The sequence below is a fragment of the Apteryx mantelli genome, chromosome 19 (assembly GCF_036417845.1).
Source record: "Apteryx mantelli isolate bAptMan1 chromosome 19, bAptMan1.hap1, whole genome shotgun sequence".
Taxonomy (NCBI): domain Eukaryota; kingdom Metazoa; phylum Chordata; class Aves; order Apterygiformes; family Apterygidae; genus Apteryx; species Apteryx mantelli.
This window is the reverse complement of record NC_089996.1, coordinates 16,703,629-16,731,334: the sequence shown is the minus strand read 5'-3', so window position 1 is coordinate 16,731,334 and position 27,706 is coordinate 16,703,629. Positions and strand designations below refer to the sequence as shown.

The window sequence follows — 27,706 nt, the reverse complement described above, 5'->3', positions numbered from 1 at the left end:
CAACAGCATTGCTTTAAACTAGCTATAGTTTTTCAAACAGTCCAAATCCATTTTGAGATGATAGTGGAGACAGCATGCAGGACCGAGTTTCTGGAATGGTCTCATACCCTGTGGAGCAGAGGAGGAAGCATGCACCAGAGAAATGTGCAGGGGGGAGCCTGTGTATTTTCTTTGTAATTGGTAAATGTGCCCATAATTTTCTAGCCTTCAAAAATCAGTGAAAACTTTATACATTACACTACTGAGTCGAAAGGTTCTGGGATTGTACTACCAAAAAAGATGCAGCTGGTATCATTATTGACTATTTACTAAGGCCAAAGCCCCTGTGGTAGTTTAAAATCAAGCAGCCATTAGAAACTTGATCAAATCATTTGTTTTTGATGGTAGATAATGAAGTTGGATTTTCTAAAGCATGACAGGAATGTTTGGAAATTTCTCTCCCTGTCTTAACCTGGAACTTGAGTTTTTCTCACTTACACTGGTGCAAGATGATATGTGCTTGATGGTTTGTGTATGTCTCACAAGAGCTTTACAGCACAGTTGAAAAAGTCTAGAGATCAGCTAGAGATGAGTGACGGGAACTTAGGAAAACAAAAAGAGCAGTTCTCCAAAGCCTCCCTCATTCCTATTCAATTGGAAGAACTCATATCCAGCTGGAAACGACAGAGCTTATAGAAGTGTTTAAAATTCATAACTCACACAGAATCCCATTACCTTCAGCATTTGCCTGCTTAAAGCCAGGCTTTTTTCATTTCTGCTGAAGAATCACAGTCTTCCAACCTGCTCTCGTCTGGTCCCAAAGGAAAGAGTTTGCAAAATCCCACCAGCTCCAGCCACCCTTTCGTAGCTCAGTGGTTGCTGTGCAGACGCCTGGGCTTGTGTTAACCCTGTAATGTGGGTTTTGTGTGTGCAGGAGCCAGCTGCAGCTGAGCCTGCAGGCTTCCAAAGTGCCCTCTTCCTTTCAGGTGAAGGCTTTTCTTAAAGTTTTAGTCTGCAATAAAATACTGGTAGGGAGAGTGGGTGTAGCTCAGAGAGGAGTCTATCTGGGTGGTAGACTTGTCTTGATGGAAGAAACATTTTGCTCTATTCTGTCTTCTTAAAAAGGTAATAGCGACTTGGCTCTGCAGTGATGGCCATGACAAATACTTGAGGCAGAGAAAGCAGTAAGAGGGATGCTTTGAGTACATGGACAGAATCAAAGCAAAGCAAAATCTAGTCTGTAATAATAAAAGTAGAAATTGTCAACCACGGTTTAATGCTGTGTTCCCCTCTGCATTCCCTAAGTTGTTTCACTGATATTCAGAGCTTTCCTTCCCACTTGCAATTTTGGGAGCGTTGTGCTAGAGGGAGTGTTCTGGGTCAGTTCATCCACTTTCTGACCTTGGGTCATCGTGGGATACAGTCCCTTTCACAAGCTTGAAGAAAGTCTTTCCACTCCCTCTTACCCCGTTTTTACCAAGAGCTTCCTAGCTAACTAAAGGCAAAATGCCCTCATGTGATACCCCCCAGAATGCAACGTGTAGTCTAGGTGTGCTGTTTTCCGGCAGACTGCTCCTCGGTCGGACAGTCCTGAGCTACCAGAAAGGAGATTTATTTCTGGCCTGTGTATTTCCAAGCTGGCAGCAGGCAGTCTTGGTTAGTCAACAAAGACATCAGTTTGGATGGAAGGATAAGCCTGTGTTCTTTTTCCATACTACTAGTCATTAATCTTAGTGTTCCAAGTGTTTTTTTTTAATTTTGTTTTGTTTTAAGATAGGAAAAGGGAAGGAATTAAGATGGGGGGGTGCATACCTTGAGACTGATTATTCATACCCAAACTGCATGATTAAAGTCCTTGTCCTACAGAGAGGCTGGAAAGATTAAATTAAGGAATGAACATAGGAGGGGAAAAAAGAAACCTGGAGCAGTGAAACACTGGAGACCAATTCTCTTTTCCAGCAGGAGAGGCTGGGGGCTGAAAATCCTTTGCCCCGTCACAGGATTGGTTCTGGGGAGCTATTTTGAAGTACCATTTACAGCGGAAGGTTACTGCAGTCAGAGGGAGGCAAGAGACGGACAAGGACAGCGAGCCGCAGGAACGAAGAAAGCGAGAGTGGGGACAGGTGGAGCCTCCTCCTTTATCATCAGACAATATATTTACATGTAAAGTCATAATGATGAGTAACTGGTCAATTAGCGATATTTACAGGTAGTAACTTACATGGTAGCACGATGGAGGTATCCAGATGCTTTGCCGAGGTGGGGGCCTGCTGCAGAGGTTTCCCATCCGGTCCGTCCCGTTTACCCCGTTGTGGAAGGAGGCTGGGGGAGCCTAATGCCGTGGCCGGGGGCAATGCTGCGTGGTTAAGCAAGCCGGAAAGCGCTTGGTGTGGTGGTGTCAGGTGCCCGCGAGCGTGGCACCCGGGAGCAGGGCAGCGCCGTGGCTTTGTGCCCACTCCTTTTGGGAGAGGAGGTTCCCGACGCCCTACGCTCTGCCCTGGCCTCCTTCGCGCCTCCGTGGCGAGCGTGAGAGACATGGCCTGGGCCGGCGAGGCAGCTCGGGGACCCCCAGCATCGCCGCATCCCTGCGAGAGTGGGGCTGCGGCAGGGCCCGCGCTGGCTGGGGTGCCGGGGTGCGCAGGACCCTCTTCGCGCGGCCACGTGCGCAGAGACCAGTCTGCAGCCTGCAACATCTCTGCAAGAAGCGTTAATGCACTGGCCCCCCTCTAAGGAGCAGGCTGCCGCTCACATTTATTGAAGCAGAGTTCAGAGAGGCGTCAGAGTTTCAGATGTTTTCTTCATCCGAGCCTGGGTCTCCCAGGACCTGCTAAAGCACTCGCGGGAAGAGAAGAGACTTGTGGGATGTGAATGCACAAAGCCGGTGGGATTAGCATTGATGGGAATTGCATGTCTGAGTCCTCAGGTACTGTTCAGTCTGACATATTTCAACTATATGTTTTCATTGCGTGTCAGTCCACAACTTGCTTTTCCCTGCAGGCAGAATATACAAAAACAAATAAGAGTTGTCTCCGATCCAAAATGTGCAGCTCGGGTTTAGCTATTGGTCAGTTTTTGCTGCTGTGCTGGGTGGGGAGTGAACTACATCTTCTTCCAGAGATCAGGGCTTAAAATCACTGCAGCGATTTTTAAAGGAGGTTAGAAAGAAACCCTGTTAGAGCCTGACAAAACAAAAAGAGTAAATAAAAACATTGGCATTCGTTTTTCCAACCAGCATGGTTCTACTCTTGTACTCAGTGTCATACTCAGTGACCAGACTGCAAAACCTAAGCCAGTTGCATTGCGTATTGCTTGCTATTAATTGAAGTAAGAGTTAAACATATGCAAACAAAATCAAAGTCATCGGCAAAGAAAGGCAATTTATTTTTGACATTCTTAGCTGAAAGGAATCATTTTCTGAATCTATACTGCAAGGTCCATTTAACTGGCTTTGAATCAGTCTCACTAATTACAGAGCTGTCTGCTTAAATTAACTCCCCATCCCCCTTGCTTGGCTTTTTGTTTGCATCTCATGGATTTTTTTTATTATTTCGGTCCATTATATGAAGTCAAGCTGCTGTTCCTCTGGCCGCTGAGCCGCCTTCCATTATCGCACTGACTCCAGTGCTCAGATCTGTACAAGGAGCTGGGTCAGATGTGTCACCCGGTGGGATCAGCGTCGTGACCGGCGCCGGCGTGGGGCCACGCAGCGGAGGATGGAAGAGGCCTTCGAGCCCTAGCTCCGAGGCTGCGGCGCCTTTATAGAAATTCCCTCTGTTCTTTTCAAAGGCTGCTGAGTGAATGAGGAATTGCACTGGCGCAGTTCTATTTTAAATTTGTTTTTCTTGGCGCTTAGATGTATAAAAAATGTCGTTTGGGGTTTTTTTTTTTCTTCGTGACTGCGTCCTGAATGAGCTTATTATCAGAGAGGCTGGAAAAACTGATTGGTGTCCTCTCGCTCTCCCTTTCTCCCCCTTTCCTTTTACTGTCTTCCATGGACCTTAAAAGAAATCAAACCATTGAGATTTCCCATTGGTCCTTATGTAACTTGTAGCACAGGACCGAACGTAGGAGGCAGAGCGCCGACAGGCTTCAGCCGACGTTACCTGGCGAGCTGCTGCAGGGGCTGAGGCTTTTCTTTCCCTCCCACAGCTTGTAGCACTTTGTCTCTCACTTTCTCTCTCTTCTCCCTTCCTCCCCCCCATTTTTTTTCCATGGAAATAGAAGCTTCCAGGATGAACATGGCAGTTGTGAAATTAAGCCCCAAATGGTCAGAAGCCTGGAAGGGACAGAAGTGTTGTACCACCATCCTTTACGTTTGGGAGGCCCAAACCCTCGTCTGAGCAAAGACTTCCTTCGCTGTGTGTTGACATTTTGGGTTTTTTTAAATATGGATAAAGGGCTTCTGGAAAAGACAGTGACTTTCACCTGTTATGACCAAAGCCACAATTTGAGCTTGGATCTGCAGAAGTGAAAAATTAGATAGAGTTACATTAAGTCACTTTGGCTAAACCCGTTCCTGCTGTTGTCACGTGCTCCTTGATTTCAGGCGCTTTTGGCTCTATCCTCAGCTAGCGCCAGCCAGCCATGACAGATCAGCACTCTCTGACGCTCATGTACCTTGACAGATGTTATTGCCTTCTAGGATTATCAATTTAATCTTTTTTCCTGGGCAGATTTAACATTGTTGCGTCTTTATCTGACCCAGAGTAGAGTGTCTTGCCTGTACTGGAAAGGGGAGGATGCGCTATAGGAGTCTATCGTACAGATAACGTCCAGCAAGTGGGCAGCGCTGTTCAGGGGGTCCCGTCCTGAATGGTTGTCTGTGAGATCTCTGCATGAAACTCTTTCAGTAGGAGTCCCTCGGAAAATCCCTCGGACATCAACTGAATAAGAGACCCCCTTATTTGCGGGTTGAATGAAGGGATGGTGTTAGAGTCCTGCCTTGCGCTTTGCAGGATGCTTTGTCACACCTTGGGGAGTTTTTCTGGCAGAAGAAAGATTCCTGTGTCTAATGTAGACAAATATATGGAAAAAAAGTGCAGGATGTATACTGCTGGAGCTTAGAATTGCATTCTACTTGCGTTCTTCAGCCAAAGTTTAGAACTGAACTGTCCAAGTCTATTTTCTCTTGGTTTGAGTATCAGGTTCAGGATACACAAGGTGAGAACTTGCTTGTTGACCATGGACCCTTTATTCAGAACTTAACACTTTATATTTAGATGCCTCCAGGAACACCAAAGGAAATGCAGTAACAGCTTGATCTGTCATTTACCATTGATTGTGACTCATTTGAAATCCCTGTTTTAGTTCCTTTTTTTGTTAGTGCTGCTACTTTAATATTGTCCAAATGGCTCAACTCCCAAAAGATGGTGTTATAACTATTAAATGTTGTGAGGGTTAGGAGAAAGAATAACAAATTAAATATTCGCCTAAAAGCAGCAAAATAAAATGTTCACAGAATTTTTGTCGGTTGTTACAAATGCTTATTAACTTGATTTGTACTTTGAATCTGTCAGTTGCTTCTGCTGGATACCAAAGTGCAGATATTCACATTAAATAACAAACTGGCAGCTGAGATATTCACACCAGTGTCAGTAAGAAAAACCAAGCGAGACTTACTGCTCCTCGTAGGTACCGTTCCTCGAGCTTCATTGTAACACTCAGATGTTTAATAAACTTGTAGAATATATAAAACCCTGAACATATAAACTGGATATTAATCTTTAAAATGGCAATAAAAATAACCATACAAATCTAAGCAAGTGTGTTTCTTTAGTGTTTTAGCTCAGGCACTGCAAACATCTGGTCTTCCATGTGGCCTTTTCAAACAACTTGCTTCAAGAGCTTAGAAAATTAGCAGTTTGACTGCAGCTTATTTAGCTATTCTTTAGTTTCTTTTGTTTTCTCCCACTTTCAGTTTACAAACCCTTGCAGACTTCACGAAGGAAGACAAGATGGAGACTGTTCCACATAAGGTGTTTTGGAGCTCTTCTCTTGACATTTGCTTAGATGCCGTTGTGGTGTTAGGAGTTCTTAGGAATTCTCTCACATAAGATCAAAGAGTTGGAGCTGACGGATTGTCATGTGTTTGGGGCTTTCTTTTCTTTTTCCTGTTTTAGGTGTGAGTTTCAACAGTGTTTATACCCAGATTTGGAGAGTACTCCTTCACCTAGCTGCTGACCCCTATCCTGATGTCTCTGACCTGGCTATGAAAGTCCTCAATAGTATCGCCTACAAGGTACGCCTTTCTCTGTTCGTGTTTGTCTGTGAGGCTTTTGTACGTTAGTTTTTTTCATACTTAGGCAAAGTGTAGGTAGGCTGAACGGAGTAGATCCCTTGGAGGGCTGTGGTAAATGATCCTAGTTCAGTCTGAATCTGTTGCAGAAGGAACCTTTAATTCTCCAAGATGATTAAACACTCATATGAACTCTTGATCAGGTTAAAATAAATAAATGGGGGAGGGCTTGGGATTGCTTAAGGACATAAATTTGGTACAGTCCTTAGACACTAGGTCTTGTTTAGAAGTCTACTTGTCTAGATCAGTCCCTGGGAGAAACCTTAAATATACTTCATTAAATTATCCGTTTGCAAACTGATCTAGATTATGCAAGTGGGACTGGCCTGCAGACTGAAGCCTCAACGGCTCTCCAATCCAGGTGAACTAGTACATGTGAGTCAGCATGCAGACACCCCTGCCACTACTCACCTCTCCAATCCAGGCCTAAACCACCATCCTCATCACATTTCATCCTCCAAGGTTGACAAGATGTCCCTGGAGGCTGCCATCACTGCTGATCCAGAACTGCCAGCTGGGGGAGCTGTAGAAGCACCCGCACCTTCCACCTGAAACGAAGCACCAGGCCACCCCAGAACATCTTCTCACCCACTGCCTTCCCCCCTTCTCTGCCCCAGCCGATGGTATCAGAAAGCTAATCGAGCGCAGCCCTTCCCACGTGCTTGGATTCCACCTTTCTAGTTGCTCTAGCATCAAGATCATGAGCCATTCCAATGCAAGATGACGTCTCTTACTGATGATTTACAATGAATAACCCTAAATCTTTGCACTTAGGCTTCAAAGCTAAAGTTGCAGTAAGAGATGCCAGCATTGTGCACTGCCATTTTAATGTGTTAGAGATTTCTTGCTTTTAAATCTGTTTTTCTCTTAAGAAGTAGTTCCTCATTTAAACTCTTTCATTTGTTTTAAGTATACATGTGAGTCAGGTGGTAAAGTCTGGGGTTTGGGATAGTAAATAATTGTGACAGTTGTGGGCAATGAGGTCAGCTTTTCCCTAATGATAGAGGTACATAACAAATTACTATGTTAGGCTGGAAATTCCAGACTAAGGTGAAAAAGAAAAGGAAATGTTAAAAGATTCCCGTCTATCTGCTCTAGATACATGAAGCTACTTCAGTGTTGCATTTTGGATGACTCTTTGCAAAATAGTGTTAGTCCTACAGTGGGATTAAAAGGGATATAAAGAGGAGCTGGATCTGCTTTTTCTCTCTTAACTATTTTTTCAGGGCTTTCTCCCTTGCTAGTGGAAAGAGGTGCATAAATATTAATAAAGATGCAGTTGTGCCCTGCAGATGTCTTCACTAGCACCGCTGTGGTTCTGCTTAGCCAGCAGGAGCTAGGGAATTTTGATCATTATGTTGTGATATCTGTAGTGAATGTTATGACTGGTTTGGTAAATTCTGTGTTGATTTTGAGATGTTTTGACCTAAATGTTTTGGTACTGAGTGGAGTACAAAAGCTTAAGTGGATGGACATCGTGCATCTCATGCTCTGCTTCTTGACAGTTGCTCTGTCCGTGGCTCTCTAAGGCAAGGACTTTTCAAATGGTTTTGCAAAATAATAGATGAAGCATTCCCATTTACAAAGATTTTTTTATCTGGGGATGCTTCAGTGAGCACGACGTATTTGCTGTTCTTTGCCTCAGCCATAAGGTCAGGAAAGCATTTAAATATGCCATTTGTGCAGCAGTTTGGGCACCTGTGCAGGTAGTGGCCAGCTCCTGTGCACTGTGCAGGACTGGGGGCTTTGCCTTTGCCAGTGCCACCTGGCTTAGGCAGCTTCTGGGAAGAGTTCTTTTTGTAGCAGCTTATTAACAACCCTCTGAAATGGAAGTTACGGCTTCAGATCCTGGGTTACGATCTGGCCTGAATTCATTCCATTACGGACACAGATCCTGCTGCGAGCAGTGCTGCCAGGATTTATAGCCCAGGCTCCATGTCTCTGCCGGTGTGAGCTCAGATAGATTATGGGAGTTGTCTGGCACGTAATGCCAATTAATAACAATTAAATTTCTACTAATTGTATATCGAGATCTTTCCTTGGTGCTAATAGAGCTTTGGTTGGATATAAATGGGAGCAGTTTGAATGCTGGCCTCTTGCGTACAGTTTGTGCAAACAGTGCCTTTTCCATTTTGTTGTTTTAGTTATAGTGTTGAATAAAAACAAAATTTGATTTTCTTGCTGAAACAAAATTACTACTTCAGGTTAAATAAAGCACTTGGATATTCAGGTTTTTAATCCTTTTGATCTAATTAGTACAATATGGAAAATTCATGGAACAAAAGGCTTAATTTTGGAACCTAAGACATCTGAAGCTTCCTTATTTTGACGTGACTGTATAAAACAGTGTGATTTGTGGGAGATTACTTTTGATTGTCAGGGCTGAAGGATCTGAGCAAATTCACCATGGACTTGTACTTCTGAATGATATGGGTCAACTGAATCTTCATTTTTGGCAAACTAAATATTCAGCCTCAAAATGTTGCCAAGCTCTGTGCTTAAACACTTACGATTTTTAAGCATATGTTGTACCATGTAGGCGTTAGTCATGTAACTCAGTTCCCCCAAAGGATGTTCAGACAACACCTTGAGTGTAGTCTGGTGTGAGAGCTTCAGAAGAAGTAAACATTGCTAAGCTTCGTAATCCTCTGCTGTAATCCACTGGGTCAGTACTGTGAACTTCGTGAGCCTGTGCAAAAATTCAGATTAAGAGTCTGAATTTATAGAATAACTATTTGCAAGGCAAGATGTGAATTAAAAGCAGAATTTTTGTTTTCCAAATGTGCCAAGATCTATTTGGTTTTCTAATGGCACCATGAATGTAGATCTTGTTCTACAGGAGAACTCCAGTGGTCTTTAAATAGGGTGATGGCTTTCTGAGCAGCCGGTGAGTAGGTTGCACAGACATGCATGCTTCCTGGGTTGGAAATATGCAGCTTTATTTCTGAGACTGATTAGACATCGCTGGTTCTCTCACTGGATTGCTGCTGTGTTGTGATTTATATTTGTGATACGGATTGGAACAGTACAACTTTCCTTCCCAACCTGATAGTTAAAAAATCCAAAACACGCTTTTTGTCCGTATCAAAACAAAAAGGACCCAGTAAGCAATGTTGGCCCTTTTAAGATTTTGAAATCACAGTTAATTAAGGAAAGCTTGCTTCATCCCAGGTTACTTCACCCAGCTGTTCTTAATGGAAGACTTGAGGCTAAATCATCCTAGTAGTTATTCCTCTACAACATCCCTCCCTGGTACAGGCAGCATGGTCTTTTTATTTTATTTTTTTTATTTTTTTACTTGGAATCAATTAGCAAAATTATGAATGACCATCTCCCCTCCTGAAAAAGAGATGATTAGACTGATAGAAGAGCAAATCTCCAGAAAATGGGGAACTACTGCCTCAAGCACGATACACTGTCATATCACTGAACTGCAGCCCTCAAATTGCTCAGCGCTTTCGGAAGAGGAATTCCTTTTTTATTTTTCCCAAGAGGAGGGCAGGCTCTCTGCCACACTCATCTCCCTGCGTATCACCTCAGCAAACTGTCCCTAGCTGGCCTTGTCCCTCTGCCGCGAAGCAAGTTGGCCTGAGCATTTCAGGTGACAGTGCTCCGATGCCAAAAACCTTCAAACTGGGCCTTCTGTGACTAATTAAAGCTAGTTATGAGTAATAATCAATCACTGCTCCCTGGAAGACCTCGCTGCATCGATGAGCTCTCCCTTCTTGCTCCGGGGTGGGATGCGGGAAGATAACGCGCAAGATTTAGCCAGCCTCCGAGGAGGAGGAGGAGGAGGAGGCCGCCTCGGGAGGCAAGCCAGAACTCGTGGGATTGCCCCAGCAGCAGCACTCGGTGCCTGGTGCTTCAAGAGAGGGTGAAAGTCAGCTTGCCTGTGGGACAGCAGGAACTGCCGTACTTTTCCGCTAGGCTTTTAAGCCAGCCTGGGGCTTGCTTTAAAAGTTACTCCAATAGGTAGGAGCCATATATTTCGCAGAAGGCCGAGTGGTGTGCAGGAGGAGGGAAGGAGTCCATAAGCCGGTGGAAGATTTCTCCCTCTGTAAATGGGTTTGAACAGCGCGAGCAGCGGGCAAGAGCCCGCGGTGAGGCTGCGTCTTCGCTTCTCGCCAGCTTTCCTCCAGCTTGCGCTTGAGGCCTCCCCGGCGGAAAGGGCAGTAACGTCTCGTGCCGCTTCAGAAACGGGTCTCTCCTGGCTCGTGGCTGGGCGCTGGGCGTTGGTGCCCTGTCGCAGCAGGACGGGCTGTGTTTCGGGGGGGGGGGGGGGGGGGGCTTGAGGCAGCCCCGCTGTGCGAATTCCCTGCCCTCCTCGCCGGAGCGGGTGCCGGCGGGCGTTTCCGGCAAGGACGTCCTCTAACGAGCTCTGTAGGAGCTCGGCTCTCATTAGGGGAGGTGGAAGGCGACGGGGGAGTCTTGCGTAGCTGCCGGCCTTGCAGGGGGAGCTCTGGTGTTAACCAGGGAGCCCGGGCCGCAGAGGCTGCTTGGGCCGGGCAAGCCCCGGCGGTGACGAGAAATGCTTTTTCCCTGTGAGGGTGACAGAGCACTGGAACAGGTTGCCCAGAGAGATTGTGGAGTCTCCTTCTCTGGAGATATTCAAAACCCGCCTGGACGCGATCCTGTGCAAGGTGCTCTAGGTGACCCTGCTTGAGCAGGAGGGTTGGACTAGATGATCTCCAGAGGTCCCTTCCAACCTCAGCGATTCTGTGATTCTGTAAAAGTGGGAAAATAATTTTGGGGAGAGAACTGCACAGGGGCTTTTCATATGCATTTTTAAACACCCCCACACGTGCACTTCGATAGAGAGCTTAACTCCATTTAGCCCCAGGCATGTGATTTTTATTAGATACTAAAGAACTGCAGCTGGTATTTTGCACTGGTGGTTGTTCAGTCCTCTGGGCTTTTTTCCCCCCCTCTAGGCGACGGTGAACGCCCGTCCCCAGCGCATCCTCGATACCTCCTCGCTGACTCAGTCCGCCCCTGCCAGCCCCACCAACAAGGGCATGCACATCCACCAAGTGGGGTAAGCGTTAGCGTTGGTTGGTGGCCGTGACGCCCTCGGGGATCTCCGTGCTCCCTACCTGTCGCGCCGTCGCAGTTAATGGCGCCGGAGGAAAGGAGTAGGCAAAGGTCTCGGAAGCTTCTTGTTTTAGCACCGGTGAAGTGTTTGGAAACAGAAGCTCTGAGGACAGCTGGGAGTTTGTTCCTGTTGTTCCTTCTTAGGACAAGCAGGAACAAGCCGCATTAATTGTCTACAGATGAACTGAAAGAAAATGCTAAATGCTGCTGCTCTTGCTGCTGCACGCTGGCCTGAGCTGTGTGGTGTCCACCTCTCCCAGTGAAATCTGGGAAGTCTCCGTTTCCTCCACTTGCAGCTGATAAAAGCCAGTGTTATCTGGGGATCAACAAGCCTAAGTTTCAGTGGAATTGAACTAGTGGTGTGGGCAAAGCTAGGATTTGAAAATCTGGTTATTCCCCAAAACATGCTCCACAAAAGAAAACACCAAGCTTTAGATCTTGCAGCCTTACAATAATTTTGTACTGCTAAACATTATAGCTAAAAAGGAGGGCCCAGAACTACACAGTGCTTTTTTTTTTTTTTAATGTCTTATGATGGTATTTTTTAGCTATGCTGTAAGATAAATCTCAGTTTCCATGTAAATTAAAATGCTTTTCTGTGGGCTGACAGGGCTTCCAGTCTCCCCACTGAATCAGAATTGCTAGTCAGTGTGCTCTAGGTCAGAGATCAGGACTGTGGGTGTGACTGTTGCATATACAGTTTGCCCAAATTTTGATTTTTCTGTGCTGAATCTGGACCTGGCTTAGCCAAGAGTCACTCTTATTTGGGGAGTTGTTTGATTTTTTTTTTTTTTTTTTTTTTTCAGGGAGAGGGGGTGTTTGTTTTGTTTTTGTAGAGGAAACATGGCAGTGAAATATAAACCATATAAAAAAGAAATAAAGTAAAAGTAATGCAGTTCACATGCAATAGCAAAGGCAGTGGAACAGATAATGGTAATAAAGTGTTATCATCTGCCGTTCATGTTTGATAGGTCAGCATTGCCTTTACCTAGGAGAGGGAGCATTGAACTGTTTATAGAAAACCGGGTTAATTCTCAAAGGTGGAAAACGTGGCAGGACTGCACTTCACTGAGAAAGGCCAGGTTTCAGGGGATACATGTCAGACTGGTTAAAAAGTGAGACTAAGTCCAATGTCCAGTGTCATCTTCACCCTTTTACTCTTGTTTGGTCTTTAGAGGGTCACCTCCCACCACCAGTACCAGCAGCTCCAGCCTGACAAATGACGTGACAAAACAGCCAGTCAGTCGGGACATCACGTCTGTAAGACCTGCCAACGTGGGTAACATGGGGGTTCAGTATACTCCCCACTCCCACCAGTTCCCCAGAACAAGAAAAATGTTTGACAAAGGGCCAGAACAGGTAAATAAACTGTCCCTTTCAGCTTTGACTGCCTCCCCATTCTGCTGGGCTTTGTGAGACATTCTGTTCTTTCTGCTTTATTTCCATGTACCCTTTGTTTGCTTCTAGCTGCTGCTAACTCCAGTTTAGCTTCCTCTAACCAGTAAAATAAAAATTGATTATTTTTCTTTTTCTTCGGGATGAATTTCATTTTATGGCTTTTGATAGGACATTATTCACTTCTGCTGCTATGAAGTGTTTAATCAGAGTTGATCGTTTATTCTTCCATAAGCATTTGTCTGTCTGAGTGGTAATGCGCAGTCAGATATGTGACCCTCAAGATGCTTTTTTCCCAACCTCAGCAAAGCAAGGACAGAGGAGAGTGAAGGGGAGATTCCTCTTCCTTTAACGTGCAAATTGAGATTGCTCTCCAGAGACTGATAGATACTCTGGCCCTGGAATATTCACCGTATTCACAGCAGTTGTGACCCATTCCATGCTTAGCAGCCCCTCTTCACTGTGCACAAGGGAGGATGTAAGCCCAGGCTATTGCTAGGAAAATCAAAGCTCATTACAAGTCACCCTACTGGAAAAGAGCAGATCAGTCAAGAGTTGTTGGGACGTCTGGGAGGAATTTCAGTGACTCCTCTTTTCAGCACCCAGACCAACAAGGGGGTTGCATGCATTTTAGCATTTTAAGGCCAGTCATCAGGTACTGGGCTTTTTGCCATTTACAGAAGCATGGGCTGCTGCAGTGCCTCATAGAGCAGTCCTTTGATTTGTACAAAGGATTCTGAGTGTCACCTTCAGGTGACTTTGAGTATAGTTGACTCCACACTCAGACGTGCTTGTGGACATCACTTGAAGATAAAGGCTCTGCTCATCGGTGGTCAGTGTTCTTAAGGATTTAGTTGTCTGACAGTGGCTTTGTCTACCTCTTCAGAGCATTTCCAGGATCCTTCTGGTGCTGGCTCTGTGGATGAGAGGAAACTGAAAAGGCAGATGTGCTCTGCTCTTTATATTAAAGCACTAACATGATGGAGGGAGGACGCTGACCCTCCTTTTCTCCCTCCTGTGCACTATAAAAGGGAAGGATTCTCCCATCTCAGGTGGTAAGATGTGTACATCACAGTCCACAGTACAAGTGAGCAGTGTGTCTTTTAGGTATTCTAGCTACTGAGAAGCAACTGCTCTTTGCTTAAATTGGCATTTCTGTTTTTCCTTAATGAACAGCTTCATGGAAGTTTCCAGAGGTTGAGAGTCAGTACTTCTTTCTGTGTGATTACAAGAAAAAAACTTTTGAAACCTTAGTAGGAACACCTTCAATTTTCTTGGGGGTAGCAGCAATAGCCTGGCTCATATTTCTGAAAAACTGGATGAAAACTAGATGAATGGAGTGGTCTTTCCATTTTATTTTTGGATGTCTTATGCTTTATAACAAATATTTAATGCATATGTGCCCTTGATCTGAAGCCTTGTCCTGCAGTGCTTTATCCCAAACCATCTTCACTGCTTCACTGTTTCTCAGGCAGATTCTTGGGAGACCATGAAAAAGCTCATCCTGGGATTTCATATTTATGATAAACTAATGCTTCAGCCCTAATTCATATGGTAGCCTGATAGTGCCAGGTGCTGTGCAGAAGGTAGTCTGTGCCATTTCCAATGAAACCAAATAAGATAATGTAATGGCAATGATCTTAAAGATAGACATGCAAAATTTCATATCCTTGGCAATGCTTTACAGCCTATTTTCTGCCCAGTGATCTGTTGAAGGCAGTCTGCGTATTGTGTATGTCCACTGCCCATGTGAGTGGGATGAACGTAGATTAACATGCTGTACTCTTTCTGGACAGACTACTGATGATGCTGATGATACTGTTGGACACAAAAGTTTCATTTCGGCCACGGTGCAGACGGGTTTCTGTGACTGGAGTGCGAAGTATTTTGCTCAGCCTGTTATGAAGGTAATTTTGTTTCCTGTATGCATGTTTTCTGACTCACAGCACTGCAGCTCTTGAAGGCTAGAGTGCTGGTGGACTGAATGCAGGCTAGTGGCTTTCTCTGTGCTCTTCACATCCTTTTCTTTTCAGTCTGGGAGGGAAAGGAATGGATGTACTTGCATCATTCTGCTCTGCTGGGCTGCATAACCACTGCGCTTTTGTAAAGCAAGAGTACAAAAATCATCTGTGGGAGCAGAAGAGTTAGTGAGTGATGGGGCAGTGGTATATGACTAGGGAAAGAGCCCCAGGGAAAAAAAAAAAAAACGTGCACTCCATGGAGCACTTTCAAGAACGAATGTAGAAATGAGGAGATGTCTTCTAGTAGGTCTGGATCCACCAGTGTTGCAGAGTTGCAGATTGTTTGCAGAGTTGTTTCATTTCTAAGTTAAGTTTGGATATATATATATTGAAAATTGCATTGTGGTAAAAATTAAGTGATTTTTGGTATAAAAGATGAAGTAAGGAAGCTCCTTTATTCTGAAAGGGGATGTGAGGGCCTGGAGAAGGAGAGATGCTATTTTCTTCCTGACGTTCTAGCTGAATTTTATGACTGTGATGACACTAAAACAAGCAGAGAAAACAGTGGAGGCTGCTGCCTTGAGTGAAGACCATGTAATCCCAGTGTCAGCGGACCATGTCCTCCACTTGAAGTTAGGCTTGACTCTGTACTTCAGTGTGACTTCAGAGCTGTGCCTGCTTACAGGCCTCTTGTACAGACTCTTCTACTTTCAAAAGGGGAATATGATAGTGATAGGAAGTCTGAATCACTGCCTGGGGAAAACTTTTGAAGCATCGTTGTTGTTTTTTAAAGAAAAAAAAAAGTACTATTATGGCAAAGAACAGGGTGGTAATGACAAATCTTCACTGAGATGTCTTTGGAAGTTAGTGTGTTCCAGTAACTCTAAGTTGGTTTTATGTGAGGGAGAGATACACTAAAGCCTTGTTCCAGAATAAAAAACCAGAGCTCTTAAGAGATGGATATAGACTGTCGATGACTGGAAACAGAAACTTAAATTCTGAGACTCTTTGAACCAAAGATCAGGTTTCAATCTCAAGTATGAAATGAAAACAAGCAGTAAATCTTGCCTTATTAAAAACAAACACAAGGAGGGCCTCCAGATACCTTGGGATTCAAACAGCACAGATTGACAGAACTTTTAGCTTAATTTTGTGGAGGTATTGCAGTTTATCTGAATAATAATGCACAGTCTGTGTTAATGCTGCTGCCTGAGCAACTCGGGTGAGATCTCAGGCAGAGCCCAGAGTGTCTGTGTCACATCTGCCTGGGCTAATACGGTGCTCTAACAGGAAAAGGAATATTTCTGGCTCTGGAGGTTAATATGCATCTTCAGAATATTTGAAGAAATCATATGTTTTATGTGCTGAAGTTTCTGCCATCCCAGGGTTGCCACTGAGCCATCTGTTACTGTTCCTTCATGAAACCAATCTTAGGGCATGTTAAATTGTTGAGTGATGAAGTGAGATAATTGTCCCTATGTTTAAGGGTATCATAAAACTGGTTATATGGCAACCAGGTTTCTGTGTAGCTTCAATTTCTTTAGAGAATCACCAAGAGAAAATACAAGATAGTAGAGTGATGGCCTGACACTTCCTCAGCTGCTAATGGAATTAATTTTCTCCTGATATCATTAGCAGAGTAATTCATTAAGAAATACTTCTGACCTGTGGAGCTTGGTCAAGCTCTACACCCAGGTTTTCTCTGATCAAATGCATTTCCGTGTCTTGATTCAAGTCCAGAAGATAGTACAAGAAAAGGAGGAGGATGGTGTTTTATCTCTTGGTTCTTATTAAAAACATTTGTCTACTTTCTAAGGAAAGCTCTTCACAATAAAGAGGAGTGTCTTTATTAATGTAATAAATCATGGTAGATAGCCAATCAAAATGGAGTTTTAGTGTGTAGATGGGGAGCAATATTTTATATATATATATGTATATATATAATATATATATTTAGGTTTAGCACTTCATGTGCATAAAATACAGAAAATTACTTCGGGGGAGGAAAGAAATGAAGCATTCCTCTACTAATTCAGACAAGCAAGTGAGAGGGAGTCATGGAAGTGGAGATTGAGGGCTTCCCTACACCACAGCCCATTCCAAAGGGTTCAGTGTCTCACCATAAGAATTAAGGTATTCCAAAACTATGTCCAAATACATATGGCATGTACAGTGACCCATCTCTTCAGCTTTTACTAAGGATAGTAGAACAACAGTATAAGAACAGTAGCATGTATGATGGTGAAGATTCTTCTAATAGTTTCCATAAGTGTGTTCAGATGTTGACATTCACTGGTTGGGGTTGAGTTTTCTGAGCATGGACTGTCCTCAACAGCAATATTTTAGGTAAAGTTTGAGCAAAATTAAGTCTGTGTTTTCTAATAAAACAAGGAAGAGAATCGATTTCCCCATTACTTCTGTAAAGAAGCTTTAAGAGGTCAAGGATTGAAATAGTGACAGAAGAATATTTTAGAAGATGAGTTATGATATCAAAGAAGGAGACAGTACTGCTAAGTAGTGAGTCTCTGTAGAGAGAGTTTGCAGGAAGAACTTGCGTGTTATACTGTACTAACTGGGAAATTGTATGCAACTTTGTAATTAGATGGGGTTGTCTGTGTACAGGGGACAGGGAGAAGTCCCTCTACTGGAACTTTCTTCGGCATTTCTCGATTGCTCCTTATGTAATCAGGCAGGGCTGGCCGTGCAGGACCTTGTTTATCGGCTGCAGTTCTGCAGAAGGCTCCTTTCCTGGAATCGCTGTTCCTGCAGCAGCCCTGACTGGCTGCTGCTGTCTTTTGGGAGCTTCAGTCTCATGAAAGAGGCAAAGAGAAAAATCTACCAAGTGCTGGTAGAGAAAGATGGCATTGATGTTTAATTCCAATACTTCATTTGGAGTTGCTGCCTATCATCAGAAACAGGGAAAGGCAGGACAACTATTCCTGTAATGAATAAACGTAAAATGACTGTGAGTGCATCTTAGTCATATATAATTTATGAATTTAGGCTTTGCTTTGTAGACCTTGCTCTAAAAATGCTTTGACTGGAAAGATTCAGGGATTAATTTCCAGTGTAAACCATTGGCTCGGTTTCAAGCCATCATGCTGAAATTGATTTATCGATTATCTAATCAAATAAATGTAGAAAGAAAATACTGCATTGTGAACTCTCAGTGTGCCAGGAAGAACAGATACCTACCACAGTGCTGATCTCTACAAAAGTCTTGCCCCTTCCTAAAATCTCTTGTGTCAAGAGGCTGTTCTGCTAACCACGGGCGGTCTTGGACCGTGGAGGCACAGGAAAGCCTCGCTGCCAGCTGTCAGGAAGCCCTGAGTCGCGGCGAACGGGAGCCAGCCTCCGTCACTGCCAGCCCTGGCACAACGTGCAGGCAGGGGCTGCTGAGGAGCCTGGAAGGTGAGAATTACATAAGAAACCCTTCCTGATGAATCCCGGCCTCAACTGCAGCGCTCTGACTGCTCTGTGTCTTGGCAGTCGTTCAAAGCGCTGATAGGGAAATGAGCCCTTCGTGCAATTGCTGCAGTAACGTTAACCGGGGAAAAGCTGTATTTACTACTGAAGCCTGCTGAATCTTCCTCTGCTCCCCTCCACGGCCAACTGCCGGGTTGAGAAGGAGAGACAAAGTGTTAAAGAAGAGAAACTTCACTAGTTTTCAAATGGCACCGCTTGGTGGGAGGTTTCAGAGTTGTAATTGGTTTCTGTCCGAGTGGAAGCTCGGAGGTGTTGGATTTCCGCAGCATGTCATGATCCTAATCGTGTAGCGCTGCCCAGGACTCCCACGCACTCTGGGGGCTCTGCTTAGAGGAAAGCTGAGCAAAAGCCAAAACGGGGCTGCTGTTTACTAAAAAGACTTTCTAATGCTTAAATGGGAGCTGACTGGGAGGGGAGACACGACGTGAATGATGAGGCTGAATAGTTAGCTGGGTGCAGTCTTTGGAATAATAATTTCTGCTTTTGCAGCCAGCAGCAGATGGGCTAGAGGTCACGGCGCTCTGCTGCGCACGTGCTCTGGTACTCACTCCTGTGCATCTTTGTTGCCAGAAGCTCCCTTGTGATGTTTTCTGTGGAGCTCATGTTTTCACAGATTATTTCACCCTCTTGACGGGATCAGTCATACAGCTCTGGCCTGTAGGCTGCTGAGAACGGGAAAGGACTTGTGTTTTACCAGCACGCTCTGACTCTTTCTGCTCACTGCAGTGATGGTCTAAGGGTTTGTCTGGTCAAAGTCTGGTCTGTTTACCACACATACACCGACTGGTCTAATTAAATGATGTACCTGCAGACCTTGTCATGCCTGTGACACACTGAACTGTATTGCTCTCTGTCTGTGCCTTTTCCACGTGGTGGTAGAGTGACGGGAGCAGAGTCATAGTTCTGGAGTCAGTTAGTTAAATGGGTTCACTGCATGTTTGTGTGGTGCTGTGATTTTTGTTCTCCAAAACAACACCTCCAGCGTTAGAGCACACAGTACCAGATCAAAACCACCACACCCATGTGGAGTGAAGTACTCAACTACTATAGAGCATCTCTGACAGGTTAAAGTTATTTGCAACATATTGAAAGAACTGATTTCACTATCGGTGTTGTATGTTTACTCTGTAATACAGCTTTGAAAGGACTTGCAGGCATTTTTCTCCATTCCTCCTCCTGTTTTTCTTCTTTCGAAGCTCTGTGACCACCCCACAGTGTCACAGAATCTTGCCACGTTTCTTCATACACAGACTCAGGCCCATTTATTTTCTCTTTTTAACTTTCCCGTTCACCAAATGCCAACTAGCTCAGCATCAATCAGCTTAATGATAACACTGGTACTGGTGAGAGCCAGAACCTGAATCAGAAGTGGAGCCACCCAAAGTAAGCATCAAGTGTTCAGTAAGTATATTTTGGGCATTTTCAGCTGTGAGCCCAGTTGGACCTGGGAAAAGCCAGACGACACACACAGTCTGTGCAAGAACCTCCATTAGGAGTTCCAAGATGATGACATCCACTGTTTGCAGATCCTTTGGCATGGAGAATACAGATGTTCGAATCAGTTACACCAAAGCCAAGACTTTGAAATGTGCCCCTAGTGTTCCCCTACTGCAAGGAGCTGGATTGCATCATAAATTGATATACGGATGTAACCCCTTCGTAACATAGAGATACTTCTGGGGGAGCAGCTGGGACTCCCCTTTGTTCACATCTTCTGAGGAAGAAGAGGAAGACAAAGATGACGAACAGATTATAGTGGAAGCAGAGGCCTCCCAAGAAACATATTTGAATTGCAGGTGCTACAAGAAGATGCCCAGGCTTCAAAAGTTGAACAAGCCATCCCATCCAAGGTACAGACACTCATTCATTCTTTGTTGTTTTGGGGGGAGGAAGGAAGGGTTTTTTGCTGGGAATCATGCCCATCCTTCAGGTTTATCATGCTCAAGCAACATAACAGCAGTGCAAATGCAGACACAGGTATTGAAACAAATAGCATTCCATGCAGGAAAATATAGGCAGGGCCTTTTTCTTCCCTCATCAGTTGATTCCTCAGTCATGCATTGAATCTCATTAATGTGCTGGGGGGTTAATATACTTTACTTTTAGTCTGAGGTAATGAAATAACCTCTCCCTATTGTTCTTCTGATATATTTACCAAGCTGGCTTGGAGTATTACCCTGTCCCACAGTTCAGTGTATCTTCAGGAACCGTGTGTGGTAGCAGCGGCAGGTCATGCTTGGCTGAGCTTCCCTTGGCTTGAATGAAGAAATGCTTTTGTTGACCTGCCATAACTGGGATCGCTGTTATGTCCCTCAGCACAACATTATCTCCAGAATGATCAAGGCAGTCACAGGCAGGACTGCTCTGCTGTTTTCCTCCTTCCTGTCCTCTGCTTCAGCTTGTCACAGGTTCTTTTCCTCTAGGCAGGGGTGAGTAAAAACCCCCTTTGCCTTCAGACAGAGCATCCGCCACCTTGCTGCTTGAGTGCAGACCCGGCTTGCCATCATCAGCAAACAGCTTTCTGCTGTGTGCTTTTCCCTGCCTGGCCCATGTGGATCTTTATCCACCAGCTTCCAGGATGCAGTCGTCTGGTCCAAATCTAATCTGCAGTCAGAGACTGAGTTCGAGAAGATAGAGAAGCAGTCTGTCATTGTCAGTTCTAGCCTAGACAGGAGAGGAGAGCTTTAAGTAGTAGGCAGTAATGGTGCCTTAATCTCTACCTAAGGAAACTATAATAACCATTTTATTTCCTTGTTTAAGGATCGCTGGATGAATGCAGAACTCAAGAATGCAGCAGAATGCTACAGTTGAAAGGACAGTAAATGTGCTCCAGAGATGATGTGCAGAAAGAAGAGGAGGTTTCAATAAGGAGAGAGGTTTTGCAATAGGTATGTGAATACTTACAAGCAATGAGAGGAGTCAGCAAATCAAAACATGCATGAAGGATAGCTAGAGTCGCCTCATGCCGCCGTGGATTTGATGCATGCCTGCAGTCAGCCTAGACTGGAGGAGATGCAGGAACCCACCCAGGTGGATAGCTAGAGACAGCAGTGCCTGCAGCCTTCTCAACTTCTGGAGCCTGCACTACAGCAGCCCACTTGCCATGAGCATACCCTCCTATCGGAGAACTTGGCCCACAGGCTGCAGCCACTCAAGAACATCATCTGATGAGTCAGTGGTAAAACGAAAGAAGCACATAGTTGCACACATTTTTAAAAGTTTCTGTATATGTTTTCAAAAATAAATATTTTGGTGGTTGTTTGGGAGGAGGAGTTGTACTCTTTTTACAAGAAAATCTTGCACTCTTGCTGTATTCATCATGCAAGCCTTCACTTGCATTTCTGACAGTCTCAGGTTTGGGCTTTGGATTGTTAGTGGTTGGACATCTAATGGTTGGATGCTTGGTAGTTTATTGCTTCCAAAGCAACCAGTATACACAGTCACAACATTACAAGTGGTATTGGAGGATTTGACACAAGCTAGCCAGCCAGAACATCCCTAGTGACTTGTCACCCAGTTGGTGACAAGCGATGGGTGGTGCTGGCCTTACTTCTGTCTTAATTTCTTGCTCCCTGCATTCAGCCATCTGCTTCTCCGCTTGCAGATGTTATGCAGAACGCAGCAGGCAAGTGGTCTATTGAATGGAGAACTGCTTTTGGCAGCAAAACACACACGCCGCTTTTCTGCAGCAGCTCAGCGAAAGCTGTCCTTGAGGGGGAGCGGCGAGCCGGGCTTGGATGGGTGGGCAGTCGCCAAGGAGCAAGGACTGTGTAGGGATCGCTGGTGGTGATGAGCGTGGCGTGACCATCCTGGCCTTCACGTATGCCTTTCTGCATCGCTATTCCTGTTGACTGGGGGCCTGCACATTGCCTCTCCCTCACCAGCGTATTTCGTGGTACAGTCACATGCCCTGAGGACACTTCCAGCTGTGTCCAAGTCCTGTCTCTCCATACGCAGCCCATGATGTGAATGAAATCATGCTGCAAATGCAACTGCCCTGCCAGGCAGGACACCGTCTCTGCTATTGCTTGGCTCTGCTTGCAAAAAGCCATCCTGGAAGAGAGCAAGGCATAGACAGTGCGAGCAGGCAGTGGAGGGCGCTGGGAGCTGTGGAGGGGGACGGGCAGGTGCCTCAGCCGGGAGGCCGCCCCGGACCCCGCGCAGTGCCAGAGCACACGGGGCCGAGGTGGCTGGCCCGGCCGCGTGACCTGCTGCAAGCCGCGTGCTGTGATGGCACGGTTAGGACTTACTGCATTGCACATTTATTATCCGCTGATGCTGTAGTGCACGGACTTGGTGATCAAGGAACCATACCCTGGGAGACCTCGTCACAGGAGGAATCTTCATTACTGAAATTAAATGATTTTAAAAAAAAGTATCTGCTTAACAGCCTTGCAAGAATTAAGTTCTCTTTCTTCAGATCCGAGAAGTCCAGCTACTCCTTTAATCTGATATTCTTTATCTGCTAGAAAAAGCAGATTCCTTGCTCAGCTGCATATCCTAAGCTGAGAAAACTGCTGGGTAGAAGAGCTACTGCCTGTAGAAGAATTTACCATTCTGTTCATGCCCTTCTCTTCTCCTGGCCATTTAAGTCTTACTCTAATTTATTCCCAGAGAAGCTGGATTTTCATTAAGGTGTAGAAGTAATCTCCCTACTCTCAAATCTCCTTTGCTATATTTTATCTTGGATTTGTTTATCACTTTACATTATTGGTCATTTGTCATTTCCTTTCAAATAGATCTTGTATTCTTGAAAAATTAAAATAGTAAAATAGTCTTTTTTTTTCTTTCCTGGGGCTGCAGAAGGAAGGGTGGGTTTTTTATTTGTTCTTTATTTTAAAGAAGCAGCAATTCAGCTCAATAATAGCTGTTTTCCAAAGCATGGTAGGTTTTGAAGACAGCATATTAACAACGACGAATGATTTAAGCTGCGAATATCTGGGACCTTTGCCGATCTTTGAGCTGCACCTTCACTTACTGCGTTCGTGGTAGCAGCTGCTGGGAGCAACCCAGCACCCTCCCGGCAGCGGATTGATCCTCCCAAGGAAAGCCGTGCGAGGGTCCCGAAGCCTGGAGCTATGTGCTGTGAAGAGAATAAAATGGGTCGGAGCGGTGGTAGGTTGTTCAGGGCATCTCTCCCATTTCAGGTGGGAGTTTGTGTGTAGTCAGAACAAGACGACACAGGGTCATCCTTTCCTAGCAGCCTACAAAATTCTGGTATGACAAACTAAAACAGTCGCCTTTACTAGTAAATGCAGCATTGGAAACGTGAGCATCTTGGGATATTTTGCCTTTTTTGGCCTGCAGTCATCTATTAGCAATGAAAGAAAGATTTTACTGTGTGGTTTTAGTTTTCTAACTGTATCAAAACTGTTCTCTCTTTAATCTCCGGATTGCTGTTGTGATGCTTTTCAGCTGAGAAGTGTTATGTGGAGTAATCTGTACTGTATTGAAATTGGACTATTTATACTATTTAAACTATTTATAGAGGGAAGGAGTTATAATGACTGTGTACAGTAAAACCGGTTCCTTAACTGCCCATCTCGTTTGTCTGTAACACAAAGTGACATATGACGAATGTACGTGGCTCTTTAAAAAACAAATGTCATTCACTCTGTAGAACTGCTTACAGCTTAAAGGCAAAACAAAATACAGGACAGCAAAAGGAAAGGGGAAGAGATTACAGATGATGGGAATGTTTAGATCAGAAAAATGCTCAAGTATTAAAAACAAGTCCCATGGGCTCCTGAGCATCTCCATTTACTGCCTGAAGCTGGACACGCTAAAGGATTTTTAGCTTAGACTGTGCGTGTGACGCAGCGTGTGTGAGTATGATGTGCGTTACAAGGGTAATTCACGGAGTTTTGACTGTTACTGTTGTTTTGTATTGTGAATATATTGATATATTGAAAGATCCCAGAAGAGCATGATTTGGAGAGCCAGATTCGCAAAGAGAGGGAGTGGCGGTTTCTGCGCAATGCTCGGGTCAGGAAGCAAGCCCAGAAGATCATCCAGAAGGGTGAGTTTGCCCCATTCCTGCGCCGCAGGCAGCTTTAGGGGGCTCCTAGCACCGTGTTCAGTCCAGACTCTGCGCTGTAAAACCTCTAGTAATAATGAGCCCGCGCCGACCCGCAAATCTCAGAGGTCCCTGCTCCTCCTTTGCTGGGCAGGTGGGGCAAACAGGGTCTCGTTCTGCTGTAATGTCTTTCACTAATAGTCACCTCTCTTTCCATTCTCAGGATAGTTTTGTACACCAGATCAGGGGAGTGACTCCTTTAAAGGTCAAGTGTCTGTCTTACCCTTTGAAAGCTTAAATACGATGCTGTGTACGAAATGATGTGGTCAGGCACAAGTAGAGCGTTCAGCCAAAGCACAGCATCACAGTCTGTCCTCTCGAGTCCATCGGAGAAAAAGCGTAACAGTCATCTCTTGAAAGAGGAGGCGGCTTGCCATAAAAGCAGGTTTCCCCACTTAGGCGAATTGACAAAGCATGCAATTTCCAGTGCGTGTGTTCGCTCCTGAGCCCTTGCATCTGAAGGCCAACAGCTGAGCTCTTCAGCAGCTCACCCCTCAGAGCTGGCCTGTCCGCAAGAGCCAAAGTAATAAGCATAAAATCGATAATTCAGAGGCCCTTAACAGATACTATCGATTTACCATTTTGGCTTTTCCTCCCTGCCCTGTAAATTTCTGATGGATATTGTAGGTTCTGTTTTTAAAGGGATAGAAGACAAAATATTGCAGGATAAACTTTAGACCTCTGGCTGAAAAGGCTCAGACAGTGTTTGACGTGTGTCGAACACCATTAGAATTGCTAGTCATGACAAATAAGCCAGTACTGCCGAACTGATGGATGTGTTCTCCTCCTGATGTTCAGCAGACATCTAAATGACTTTCATATTTCCCACTCTCTTGAACTCGGTAAATGATGGTTTACTTCTTGTGTCCCATTATATTTTTTAATATTTATATATGTATGGCTCTATGTATACTTATACATTTGCCTCTAATACGCCTCAGGTTCATGAGTCTTTAGCATGTGTATTCTGCATTCTACTGAAAGCTAATCTTGCTTATTTATAACTCTTTATGCATTTACAAGGCAGCAGTTGGGCTAGAATTCTTTTAACACAGGAATATATTCAAATTCAGTATAACCCAATGCAGTGCCCTCAGGAATTTGCATAGCTAAGTTATTACTGCTTGTGTTTCTTACTTACACAGCAGGCTGGGGAGTGTCATTTATGTGAGCTCTCCTCACTGTGACCTGAGACGGCATCCTGCAAAGAAAGAGGCTCCCCGGGGACGGGTGGATGTTGTTCCTCTTCTGAGCGCTAGCTGAGGGAAGGCTAGTCTGAAATACTGATTTGCTGAATGAGGTGATATCCAAGGCCCAGCCTCCCAAGTGTACCTGATTCTCTGGAGGTTTGCTGGGCTCCAGGGAATACAATGGATAGCTCAATATCATAACCTGCAGAATATCATAAACTAAAATAATACAGAAATGAAATTAGACTTAAAATACTTTAATTAAAATTAAACAGATGCATTCCAAAACAAACTAGAACTGAGTAAATGTCTCCTGAGCTTAGAGTTTTGTATGATGAATTCATACTTTGCCAAAAAATGCAGTTTCAGGGATACCAAAACTGCTCGTGAAGAGCAAACTATTCCAAAGAAAAAAGTGAAATGGAAGGTTAAATAAATAATCCACAAGCCAACATGAAATACTGTATTTTACATTGAATAAAGTATTTTCATTTTGTTTTATTTTGCAAAATAAATAAAACAACGGAGTTGATTTTGTGTCAACGCAAAATGTTTTGTTGGGCTTGGTTGGGCATTTCCTTCCGATGGGATTTTCTTAGACGCTGAGTCCTGGCTTTCTCTCATTCCACCCACAGGCATCTCTCGGCTCGATGATCAGATCTTCCTCAACAGGAACCCGGGCGTCCCCTCGGTGGTGAAGTTCCACCCCTTCACGCCCTGCATAGCGGTGGCCGACAAGGATAGCATCTGGTAAGGGTTCGCCTCTGGCTTTCTGGAGAGCAGCTCCCACGCCATTACACGACGTGTGAGGACTGTGATTGAAAATGGCCCATCAGAGAGTGGGTGTGGATGATTTCTGGGAAGGGTGGTGTGTTGCTCCTTGGTCCTGCCTGGCTCCCCTCGGCGGTCATCCTCCCCCTTCCCAGGGCGGGAGATGGGGAAGAGGTCCTCCTGGAGTTCAGTGCCGTAGTCCAGGCATCATGCCCGAGTCCCTTGGTACAAGAGGCGCTGGATTAGAGTGCTACAGGTGAATCCTGATGGACTTGTAGTAGTTAATTATGGCTGGGATTTTATTCTATTTCTTTGGCAGAAGCTGAGTGTAACATCATTATATCAATACCAGAAGAGAAAGTCAAATTGAATTGGTACCCAACGTGTAATTTTTAGTGTCACTCTAGTGGATAGTTCTTTTTATAGTTTGCATAGAGAACTAAGAACTGACCTGATGTCTTTTCCTCACGCAGTTTTTGGGATTGGGAGAAAGGGGAAAAGTTGGACTATTTCCACAATGGGAATCCTCGATACACCAGAATCACAGCAATGGAGTACCTGAATGGACAAGACTGCTCTTTGCTGCTGACTGCCACAGGTAAGTGACACATTTGCCCACGTGATTTCGGGACAGGACTGGGGCCTTTACAGAATTCAAGTCTGGGTGAGCTATTCTGCACCTCTCACTGCCCTCTGTGAACGTGGCCCAGTCTGACCCTTCTCCCTCCTCGGTGGCTTGCCTGAGTGATCTCAGTCGAGGAGACACCTCTGGAATCAAACCTGAAAATTGTTTCTGGCAGTACTGGATTATCTTAACTGCTTAAGTAAGTGCTGCAGATGTTTTCCAATGACTATCAAATTAAGCATTTACTGAAAGCGTTTTCAGTCACAGCTTCATTTGTTACATCATTTCAAATCTTCACATTGCAAATTCCTGGTAACCTTCTCCTATACAATGTTTCAGGCAATTTGATTTTAGCTCATCCTGTTGTTTTAAAAGCTGCTGTCCAGAATTGGAAAGGAAATCTCGCTGCAACCAAAGTATAAGAAATCTAATTCTGTTACTTGTGCTGTTTTAGCTCTAGAGCAGGCAGGGCTTATTTTAAGCACTGAACTTCTCAAATAGTTCCGAGTTTCTCTGTACGTCTCTGTAGTCCCTTCCATCTCGCCTAGGGGAAGCAGTTCTCTAGAATGCTCTGTTGCATCCTGTAAGGTAGTATGAAGAGCTCTCATTCCTATTCATTGGTCTCTAACGCTGTGAGTAAGATCTGCTTCTTTCCTAAGGAACCATTCTAAACCTGTCAGACTGAGTGTTTTCAATTGCTTTTTAAACTTCGTGATGAAACGTACAGGTTGGGTATAATTAAGAGAGGTGGAAGAGGAGTTGAGAGGGCCTCTAGGACATTTTTCTTTCAATTTATTGATTCTTAGCACAAAAGTTTCACAGTTGGGGAACAAATTG

The 27,706-nt window shown here is 44.6% G+C and overlaps 1 protein-coding gene across 2 annotated transcripts in view; it reads left to right on the top strand.

Annotated features, from left to right (window-relative positions):
- The window catches only part of RPTOR (regulatory associated protein of MTOR complex 1), a 171,455-nt gene that overhangs the window by 121,150 nt on the left and 22,599 nt on the right, over positions 1 to 27,706 (top strand). For both annotated transcript variants that reach the window (XM_067308133.1, XM_067308132.1), the window contains exons 21-27: positions 6,099 to 6,217; positions 11,206 to 11,309; positions 12,541 to 12,724; positions 14,557 to 14,667; positions 24,121 to 24,226; positions 26,109 to 26,223; positions 26,718 to 26,842. In XM_067308133.1, coding sequence (XP_067164234.1) covers positions 6,099 to 6,217; positions 11,206 to 11,309; positions 12,541 to 12,724; positions 14,557 to 14,667; positions 24,121 to 24,226; positions 26,109 to 26,223; positions 26,718 to 26,842 — 864 coding nt within the window. The remainder of the gene's footprint in view (positions 1 to 6,098; positions 6,218 to 11,205; positions 11,310 to 12,540; positions 12,725 to 14,556; positions 14,668 to 24,120; positions 24,227 to 26,108; positions 26,224 to 26,717; positions 26,843 to 27,706) is intronic.